We start from the raw sequence: 10,622 nt of genomic DNA on the forward strand, positions 1-10,622 counted from the left end.
TTTAGATTATTATTTAATTTAATTAATTTATTTTTTTAAATGGAGTCTCACTCTGTCACCCAGGCTGGAGTGCAGTGGCATGATCTAGGCTGACTGCAACCTCTGCCTCCTGGGTACAAGCAATTCTCTTGCCTCAGCCTTCTGAGTAGCTGGGACTACAGGCATGCACCACCATGGCCAGCTAATTTTTATATTTTTGGTAGAGATAAGGTATCAGTATATTGCCCAGGCTGGTCTCAAACTACTGGGCTCAAGGCCTCCCAAAGTGCTGGGATTACAGGAGTGAGCCACTGTGTCTGGCCTCTCATGACCTTTCTAAGGCAGTTACTGAAGGACCTGCTCCATGAAAACAAAGGAATAAGTCAAGAAAAGGAGTCAAGTACAGGAAACAGGACTTCTAACCAGGACAGAGGCAAAAGGATTCTACAAGATGATGGTGAAGGAAGATGCCAGCATGACAGGTCTGTCCCCTGGCAGAGGGTTACTAGTGCAAACTGGACCAGGTCAGTGGGCTCCTGAGGAAATTTCTTCAAGAAGATGAAATTGATGAGAGGCCAGGGGTGGTGGCTCATGCCTGTAATCCCAGCACTTTGGGAGGCTGAGATGGGCGGATCACGAGGTCAGGAGATCGAGACCATCCTGTCTAACATGGTGAAACCCCATCTCTACTAAAAATACAAAAAATTGGCTGGGCGCGGTGGCTCACGCCTGTAATTCCAGCACTTTGGGAGGCCGAGGCAGGTGGATCACGAGGTCAGGAGATCGAGACCATCCTGGCTAACACGTTGAAACCCCATCTCTACTAAAAATACAAAAATTTAGCTGGGCGTGGTGGTGGGCACCTATAGTCCCAGCTACTTGGGAGGCTGAGGCAGGAGAATGGTGTGAACCCGGGAGGCAGAGCTTGCAGTGAGCCGAGATCGCGCCACTGCACTCCAGCCTGGGCAACAGAGTGAGACTCTGCCTCAAAAAAAAAAAAAAAGAAATACAAAAAATTAGTTGGATATGGTGGCGGGCGCCTGTAGTCCCAGCTACTCGGTAGGCTGAGGAAGGAGAATGGCGTGAACCCAGGAGGTGGAGCTTGCAGTGAGCCGAGATCGTGCCACGGCATTCCAGCCTGGGCAACAGAGCGAGACAATGTCTCAAAAAAAAAAAAAAAGAAATTGATAAAATATGTAATGGAATTGATGTCTTGACAAAAGATACAATTGATGAATAATTTAGGGTTCACATTGTTAAGTAGATAGAAAACCAGACCAAATACAATCAAACACAGGGCCGGGGTGGTGGCTCATGCCTGTAATCCCAGCACTTTGGAAGGCCGAGGTGGGTGGATCACGAGGTCAAGAGATCGAGATCATCCTGGCCAATATGGTGAAACCCCGTCTCTACTAAAAATACAAAAATTATCTGTGCCTGGTGGCGTGCGCCTGTAGTCCCAGCTACTCAGGAGGCTGAGGCAAGAGAATTGCTTGAACCCAGGAGGCGGAGCTTGCAGTGAGCCGAGATCGTACCACTACACTCCAGCCTGGTGACAGAGCAAGACTCTGTCTCAAAAAAAAAAAAAAAAAAAAGTTGAACACATTTTTTTCTCCAGTTCTAGGAAAACAAAAAGTTGCACAAGAAAGGAAAAGTGATCATAGTGTATTGTCTGCCTCAGGCCTGATTAGCATACATAGTAATAAGAGTGTAAATATTGGGCTGGGCACAGTGACTCATGCCTGTAATTCTAGCACTTTGTAAGCTGAAGTAGAAGGATCGCTGAAGCACAGGAGTTTGAAGCCAGCCTGGGCAATGTAATGAGACCCTATCTCTACAAAAGATTCTCTTAAAATTATTTCTAATTTAAAAAGAATGTAAATACCGAATACTGATTTCTTTTAAAGTCTAAAATACAACTGGGCTGGGTGTGGTGGATCTCGCCTGTAATCCCAGCATTTTGGGAAGCTGAGGCGGGCGGATTGCTTGAGCCCAGGAATTCAAGACCAGCCTGGACAACATGGTGAAACCCTGTCTCCAAAAAAATTTAAAAATCAGCTGGGCGTGGTGGCTCATGCCGATGGTTCCAGCTACTCTGGAGACTGAAATGAGAGGATCACTTGAGCCCAGGAGACCAAGGCTGAAGAATTGTGCCGCTGCAATCCAACCTGGGGGACAAACTGAGCAGAGCCCCTGTTTTTTACACAAAGTCTCAAAAACAAACAACAAACAAAACCCCAAACAACAACAACAACAAAACCCACTGTACTTAAAGAAGGGTAATAAGAAGTATGTGTGGCATAGGCTGGGGAGGAAAAGAGAGCTAAGTGATCATTTTCTAAAGTGGAAAATTCATCGATAATACCTAAAACTAAAAACTCCACAGGCAGCAATTTAAGTGTAATATTAGAGATATGGAAGAAAATACCCCCAACATTAGCTAAAAAGGAGAAAAACGGTTGCTTTATAAAGAGGAATTTATAAGGAGGTGGGTAAGAACATTTTTTTAAATGCAGTTTTAATTTTTTTTTTTTTTTTGAGATGGAGTGTTGCTCTGTTGCCCAGGCTGGAGTGCAGTGGCGCGATCTCGGCTCACTGCAAGCTCCGCCTCTTGGGTTCACGCCATTCTCCTGCCTCGGACTCCCGAGTAGCTGGGACTACAGGCACCCGCCACCATGCCCAGCTAATTTTTTGTATTTTTAGTAGAGACGGGGTTTCACCGTGTTAGCCAGAATGGTCTTGATCTCCTGACCTTGTGATCCACCCGCCTCAGCCTCCCAAACTGCTGGGATTACAGGGGTGAGCCACCGCGCCCAGCAAAAAATTTTTAATTTTTATTGTTTTAATAAAAGAGACGGGTCTTGCCATATTGCCCAGGGTGGTCTCAAACTCCTGGGTTCAAGTGATCCTCCCACCTTGGCTTCCCAAAGTGTTGGGATTACAGGTGAGCCCACATCCCCAGCTCACCAAAGTTGACCATAATAATAATAATAATAAGTTAACAGGTCAAAAAAGGACTTGTAGGCTGGGCATGGTGGCTCACACCTGTAATCCCAACACTTTGGGAGGCCAAGGCGGGTGGATCACCTGAGGTCAGGAGTTCGAGACCAGCCTGGCCAACAAGGCGAAACCCCCTCTCTACTAAAAATACAAAAAATTAGCCAGGCGTGGTGGTGGGTGCCTGTAATCTCAGCTACTCAGGAGGCTGAGGCAGGAGAATCCCTTGACTTCGGGAGGCAGAGGCTGAGATCTCACCATTGCACTCCAGCCTGGGTGACAGAGTGAGACTGTGTCAAAAAAAAAAAAAAAAAATTAAAAAAGGACTTGGAGACAGAGAAGGGCAGCAGAGTGGATAGAGCAAGAAGAGAGCAGGAGGGATGGAGACTTAGCCAAGAAAGAAGGAAAGTGGTTGGGATGGGTGAAGAGAGTCTGAAAAGTGAAGTGGCTCAGAGCGGTGGCTTGAGAGGAGAGGAGGAGAGGTGGATGGTGGGAAGGAGGTGTGGTGGAGATCAGGGTTGGGCATGAGGATGGAGGAGGCACTCACCGGAGCCTCGGACATGAGCACTGGGTGCAGGTTTGGCTCAGACTTGACGTGTTTGCTGTAGGTGTGATCCAGGATGGCTCGGAAGCACTCCCAGTCCTCGACTGGGGCCAGAAGCGCAGCATGGAGAGACGCAAGAAGGCAGGCAGGGGACAGGGACAGGAAGAAAAGGAGGGAGAAAGGCCAAGCCCAAAGGAGGGTCAGTGAGTCCAGCTCCAGGGGAACGCCCCCCTTCCCAGAAACCTGATGGGCCCCTGGGAAGAGAACCCAGCGAGAAGAACCCTGGCAGCGAGAAGAACCCTGGGGCTGCAAGGAAGACTCCGCGGGGAGTGGGGGCTGCTACGTCCCAGATTGTGGGGAGTGGGCTCCCTGTCTGTCAGGAGGTGATGGGTGGGGGCCCCTTACTCATGCCATTCTTGAGGGGCGACATGACCTCCGCTCCATCCCGAGGCACGTGCAGGGCATTGGTGTCGATGTGGAAGATCTTCCCTTTCTTCTCTTTGTCCCCCTCCAGCTCCAGCCCGCCCCCCTCCTCCGCGGCCAGCAGCCCCACCGTGGTGGGGAAGTCAGCCTGGTGGGGAAGGGTTGGGGGGATGATCGGCAGGGAGAGGGGTCACCCTCTTGCCCCTGTCCAGCCCCACAGCAGGGTCCTCAGCCCGCCCCTGGGTTTATTCCCATGTTTCAAATCAGCAGAGTTTCTGGGCGATCTGGGAGAGCCCTGGGTCACTGCAAAGCCTGAAGAAGGGTCCGGAGCCCCTAGGATTTGGAGAGGAGACTGGAAGGCTCACCTTGGGACAGTCCTCCCCAGCGTACCCAGCGCGGACTGAGAAGGAGCCAATGTCAAAGACCAGCGCCCCCACCTCATCTGTGCGGGGAGACAGGCCTGTAAGGGGACCTCCCCCGAACTCTCTCCCGCTAGGTAGCTCCGAGAGAAAGTCAGGGCAGAGCCACAGTCTCGCCACCTTCAACACCAGTCTGGGGCCGGTGGGAGCTGGGCCTGGAGTCCGAGGTCCTGGGACTGGGGGTGGGGGCATCACACCGCCAGGGTCCCTTCTTGCCCAGTGGCCATGTTCAGGCCACCCTCCCGACCGGAAAGGAAGGGGCCCGGGGCCAGGTGGAGGTGGGTTGCAAGGTAGGGCCCAGTGCCCGCGGGGCGTCCGGGGAGGACCGAGCGCAGGGGTGGCGGGAGACCCGAGCCTGGGACTGGACCCGTTCGTGCGTAGAGGTGACAGGCCCCGGGGTGCCCAGAGCTCGGATGGATGGCGCGGGTTCGGATGGCAGGGCTGCGGGAGCCGGGGGCCCGAGGCTCGCTCACCTCCGCCGTAGACGCCTCCGCTCATAGTGCCCTCTGCGCTGCTCGTGGCCCGTGGGCGGCGGCGGGATCAGCACCGAGGCGGCCGGACAGCTCCCGGGATCCCTGGCGGGGCGGGACTCACGGCGGCCAATTGGGAGGCCGGATCCCCCGCCCCCAACGGCGCCGCCGATTGGCTGCCAGGCGAGACAATGACCCGACCGGGGGCCGCTGCTTTAAAGGGGAAGATACCCTCCGTTAAGCGGCCAGGAGGAGATGGGGCCGGGGGCACCTAGCAGGGACTTAGAGACCGTCGGTACGGAACGGGCGGCAGAGAGGAGAGCAGGGAAGAGGTGGAGACTGGGACTCTGCAGGACGACTGATGAGGTCTCTACCCCCTTGCTTTTTATTTTTATTTTTATTTTTTTGGTAGAAACGGAGGTCTTGTGATGTTGTCCAGGCTGGTCTCGAACTCCTGAACTCAAGCGATCCTCCTCAGCCTCCCAAGTAGCTGGGATTACAGGCAGGTGCCAGCACCCCTGGCTAATTAAAAAAAAATTTTTTTATAGAGACGGGGTCTTGCTCTTTTGCCCAGGTTGATCTCAAACTCCTGGCCTCAAGCGATCCTCCCACCTCAGCCTCTCGAAGTGCCAGTGGCGTGAGCCACTGCGCCCGACCTCTACCCCCTTACTTTTTAAAGCAGGATTGGGGAGAGAGCTCCAGTCCCCAGAAGGGTCATCTATCTTCAGGCTGCTCTGAGCCCCGTTCTGCCCCACCCAGGCCTAAATGGAATCACCCAGGTCTAAATGGAATCACCAGGAGAGGGAGGGAAGGGAAGATTGAGAGAGGGACCAGAGGGGGGTGTGTCTCCATCTCTCTCTGTTTTTTCCTTTTTTTTTTTTTTTTAAGAGACTGGGTCTTGCTACCTTGCCCAGGCTGGCCTTGAACTCCTGTCCTCAAAGTCCCAAAGTGCTGGGATTAAAAGCATGAGCCACCGTGTCCAACTTCCTTCCTTTGTCTTTCGTTGGCCCCTTTTTTCCTTGCCTTGCTCCGCACCCCTCCCCACCCCCCGCCCCAGTACCAAGGCCTTATACGTACTGTAAGTACCTATAAGGTACTTTCACACACAGGCATTCAGCACACCTGGCTTTAGCTTCCTTTCTCCATCTGTCTCTCTTTAGCGCCTGTTCTCCTGAGGAGGCATTTATCAACAAGAGTGTTTTTGTTTCTTTTCTTTTTGAGTTGGGGTCTTCCGTCACCCAGGCTGGAGTGCAGTGGCATGCTTATAGCTCACTGTCACCTTGAAATCCTGGGTTCAAGTGATCCTCTCGCCTCAGCCTCCTGAGTAGCTGGGACTAACAGGTGCACACCACCACACCTGGCTTTTTTTTTTTTTAAGAAAAAAAACTATGTTGCCCAGTCTGGTCTCGAACTCCTGGCCTCAAGTGATCCTCCCACTTTGGCTTCCTGAGTCACTGGGATTACAGATGTCAGCCACAGCGCCAGGCTAACAACAGGGTTTTCTACTGCTTGGATCCCAGGTTATTCTGGGCTTCCAGCACCACAATTTTGGTAGCAAAGGCAAAGGAGCAGCTCTGACAACTTGGGGTAGCTGAGGGACTCTTATGTGAGGGTGTGTGTGTGTCTGTATGTATGTGTCTATGTGTGTTGGTGTATGGGTGCATGTGTGTACATATGCACATCTGAATGCTTGTGTGTGTTGACTATGCCTATCTACTTGTTTGGGGGCGAGGGAGCGTTGACACCAGAGATAGCACAGGAAGTGGATACTATGTGAGGTCCGCGTGCCCCTGAAGGTTCTCTGCTCACCACATGCCCACCCTGGAAGAGACTCCACCCCTCCCCGGCCAAAGGACAGATGGCTTTAGCTGGCTCATGGATTACCTACTGACGACGGTGGCATTTCAATGCCTAGGGTTGGTTCCAAGTTCAGACTTGGCTTCTAAGACTGAAAGGGTCCAGGTTTCAGCGGGAGTGGTGAGCTGTAGGGGAGAGGGCTGACTCAGGAGCTGGAAGAGTGAGATTTTTCCAGAGCGACCCTACATCAGTCCATTGAGGTCTGGAGGAATTGAGTGGATCTCTTAAAGTGCTTACATTTCTTTTTTTCTTTTCTTTTTTTTTTTTTTTTTTTTGAGACGCAGTCTCGCTCTATCGCCCAGGCTGGAGTGCAATGGCGCGATCTCGACTCACTGAAAGCTCCGCCTCCCGGGTTCACGCCATTCTCCTGCCTCAGCCTCCCCAGCAGCTGGGACTACAGACGCCCGCCGCCATGTGCAGCTAATTTTTGTATTTTTAGTAGAGACGTGGTTTCTCTGTGTTAGCCAGGATGGTATCGATCTCCTGACCTCATGATCCGCCCGCCTCGGCCTCCCAAAGTGCTGGGATTACAGGCGTGAGCCACCGCGCCCGGCCACATTTCTTTTTTTTCTTTTTGAGCCGAGTCTCACTCTGTCGCCCAGGCTGGACTGCAATGGCGCAATCTCAACTCACTGCAACATCCGCCTCCTGGGTTTAAACAATTCTTCTGCCTCAGCCTCCCAAGTAGCTGGGGTTATAGGTGTGTGCCACCACTCCCAGCTAATTTTTTTTATTATTATTATTTTTAGTAAAGACAGGGTTTCACCACGTTGGCCAGGCTGGTCTCGAACTCCTGATCTCAAATGAATGCCCCACCTCTGCCTCCTAAAGTGCTAGGATTACAGGTGTGAGCCAGCATGCCCAGCCGAGTGCTTGCATTTCTTATCGTTTAAAATGCTGAGGTGAGGATGAAAGGAATGTTGGGGTGGAAAGTGATTCTATTCATCTTGTCCCTCTCCTTTTGTTGACATTTAATGATGTTGCCTCACTTACTCTGAAGTTCACCTTGCCAATTCCTACTATGCCTTCTTTCCTTCCCACCACCCCAACCATGTCAGATTTAGAAATTTGCCCAGGCAGGGCATGTGGTGGCTCACGGCTATAATCCCGGCACTTTGGGAGGCTGAGGTGGGAGGATCGATTGAGGCCAGGAGTTTGAGACCAGCCTAGGCAACACAGAGACCCCATCTCCCAAAAAAAGAAGAAGAAGGAGGAGAAGGAGGAGAAGGAGGAGGAGAAGGAGAAAGAGTAGGAGGAGGAGGAGAAGGAGGAGGAGGAGAAGAAGGAGAAGAAGAAGAAAGAAGAAGAAAAGAAGAAGAAGAAGAAGGAGGAGGAGGAGGAGGAGGAGGAGGAGGAGGAAGAAGAAGAAGAAAAAAAAAAACTTCCCCAGTCTTGGCTGGGAATGGTGGCTCACACTTTTAATCCCAGCACTTTATGAGGCCAAGGCAGGCGGAACACTTGAGGTAAGGAGTTCAAGGCCAGCCTGGCCAACATTGTGAAATCCCGTCTCTACTAAAAATAAAAACATTAACTGGATGTGGTGGTGCACGCCTGTAGTCCCAGCTACTTGGGAGGCTGAGGCAGGAGAATTGCTTGAACCCGGGAGGGGAAGGTTGCAGTAAGCCAGTGATCCAAGATCACACCACTGCACTCCAGCCTGGGTGACAGAGCAAGACTCCATCTAAAAATAATAAAAAAACACAAGGAAACTTGTCCAGTCTGGCCAGGCATGGTGGTGTGTGCCTGTAGGGGTTTTACAGGTTTTTTTGTTTGTTTGTTTCCAGCTAGAACCTGAGCTCTGTCCTGGATCACACAGTCCGATGGGATCAGAGCCAGGATTAGAACCCACAGCTCTTATCACCCAGTTGAGATATGCCTTTGTTTCCTAACACCTCTGTGTTTCTTACCAAGCTGTGCTGTCTCTATCTATAGGACAGCTGGCGATGAGGCCCCCATCTGATTCTGGAGTCAGTGGCTGAAAGCTGGGCATACAGGACTATTCAGTAAGTGTCCCTGTGGATGTGTTAAGGCCTTAATATTATTATGCATAAGTTGGAAACCTGCAGTCTATTTGGTAATGAGCAGTGAATTTTCTTCTCATGGCTGGGGGGAAAGCTACAGTTGGCTAACTATAGGGCAGAACTTGATTTAAACTCCCAGTCAACTGTGACCAATTTTTTTTTTGTCATGGGATCTGACATAAGATTCTAGTGTATTATGGTAGTGGTTAGGATAAAGCAATTAATACATTTCACTTGTCCATTCATTGATTCAACAAATATCCCTTTTTTTCTTTTTAAGAGACAAGTGCTGGACGTGGTGGCTCATGCCTATAAACCCAGCACTTTGGGAGACCAAGGCAGGAAGATGGCTTGAACCCTGGAGTTAGAGACCAGCTTGAGCAACATATCAAGAACCCATCTCTACAAAAAGTTTTCTAAAAAATTAGCCAGGCATGGTGGTGTGATCCTGTAGTCTCATACTCGGGAGGATGAAGTGAGAGGATCACTTGAGCCCGAGAGGTTGAGGCTGTAGTGAGCCATGATCGTACTACTGCACTCCAGCCTGGGCAACAGAGCAAGACCGTGTCTCAAAAAATAAAATAAAGAGACAGGGTCTTGCTTTATTGCTCAGGCTGGAGTGCAGTGGTATGGTCACGGATTAGTGCAGCCTTGAACTCCCGGGCTCGAGATCCTCCTGCCTTGGCCTCCCAAAATGCTGGGATTACAAGCATGAGCCCTGTGCCTGGCCAAGAAACATCTTTGATGCCTACTGTGTGGCAGGCACCATGCTAGACATAGGAGGGATACTGAGATGGGTGAGATACAGGATATCCTTGCTCTCAAGGAGCTTTGGTGCAGTGGGGAGCTCAGATACACACAGAAGAGAGGTGAAAAGGAGGCCAAGGCCGGGCGCAGTGGCTCATGTCTGTAATCTCAGCACTTTGGGAGGCCGGGGTGAGCGGATCATTTGAGGTGAGGAGTTCAAGACCAGCCTGATCAATATGGTGAAACCCCATCTCTATTAAAAATACAAAAAATTAGCTGGGCGTGGTGGCGTGCGCCTGTTATCCCAGCTACTCAGGAGGCTGAGGCAGGAAAATAGATTGAAACCGGGAGGCGGAGGTTGCAGTGAGCCGAGATTGCACCACTGCACTCCAGCCTAGGTGACAGAGTGAGACTCCACCTCAATTAAAAAAAAAAAAAAAAAAAGGGATGCCTGGAGGAGGGAGGGGCTACCTGTCACTGAGAATCCAGGAAATCTTCTAGAAGTGAAGTTGGAGCTAAACTGTGAAGGATGAGGCCATGCACAGTGGCTCATGCCTCTAATCGCAGCACTGTGGGAGGCTGAGGCAGGTGGATCACCTGAGGTCAGGAGTTTGGGACCAGCCTGGCCAATATGGCGAACCCCCATCTCTACTAAAAATACAAAAAGTTAGCTGGGCGTAGTGGTGGGCGCCTGTAGTCCCAATTACCTGGGAGACTGAGGCAGGAGAATCACTTCAACCTGGGAGGCAGAGTTTGCAGTGAGCTGAGATTGTACCATTGCATTCTAGCCTAGGCAACAAGAGTGAAACTTCATCTCAAAAACAAACAAACAAACAAAAACCGTGAAGGATGAATAGAAGCTCATAGGTGAAGAAGGCGGGAAAGATATCCCACAAAGAGAACAGCATGGACAGAGGTCTAAGGACATGAAAACTTCTGGAATATGTGGAAATAGGAGTTCAGTCTAGAAGGAGGGTTGGATGTGAGCCGCTGACAGAGGTCAGTGTCAGGAGGAGATGAGACAAAGTAATTAATGACCAACCGGAGGAGGTCGAGGCTGCAGTGAGCTATGATCACACCATTGCAGCCTGGGTGACAGAGTGAAACACTGTCTCTTAAAAATAAAATAAAATAAAATAAAATAAAATAAAATAAAATAAAATAA

At 50.8% G+C, this 10,622-nt stretch overlaps 1 protein-coding gene and 1 long non-coding RNA gene across 3 annotated transcripts in view; one reads left to right on the forward strand and one right to left on the reverse strand.

Moving 5' to 3' along the window:
* Positions 1-4,992, reverse strand: part of LOC116463842 (actin-like protein 6B) — a 14,123-nt gene extending 9,131 nt beyond the window's left edge. Inside the window, exons 1-4 of one of the 2 annotated variants that reach the window (XR_004246793.2) lie at positions 4,836-4,992; positions 4,309-4,385; positions 3,926-4,091; positions 3,524-3,624 (exon numbers count right to left, since the gene is read on the reverse strand). Coding sequence is in view for 1 of the 2 variants with exons in the window: in XM_032147108.2 (XP_032002999.1) it covers positions 3,524-3,624; positions 3,926-4,091; positions 4,309-4,385; positions 4,836-4,860 (369 nt within the window). In the remaining variant the exon portion in view is untranslated. The remainder of the gene's footprint in view (positions 1-3,523; positions 3,625-3,925; positions 4,092-4,308; positions 4,386-4,835) is intronic. The other variant, XM_032147108.2, reaches the window with a different exon arrangement.
* Positions 4,993-5,073: 81 nt separating this feature from the next.
* Positions 5,074-9,203, forward strand: LOC116463840 (uncharacterized). The gene is made up of 3 exons (XR_004246792.2): positions 5,074-5,198; positions 8,622-8,692; positions 8,991-9,203. It is a non-coding gene; the product is annotated as an uncharacterized LOC116463840 (long non-coding RNA).
* The last annotated feature ends 1,419 nt before the right edge of the window (positions 9,204-10,622 follow it).

This window comes from Hylobates moloch, unplaced genomic scaffold (assembly GCF_009828535.3).
Source record: "Hylobates moloch isolate HMO894 unplaced genomic scaffold, HMol_V3 SCAFFOLD_71, whole genome shotgun sequence".
Classification (NCBI taxonomy): Eukaryota; Metazoa; Chordata; class Mammalia; order Primates; family Hylobatidae; genus Hylobates; species Hylobates moloch.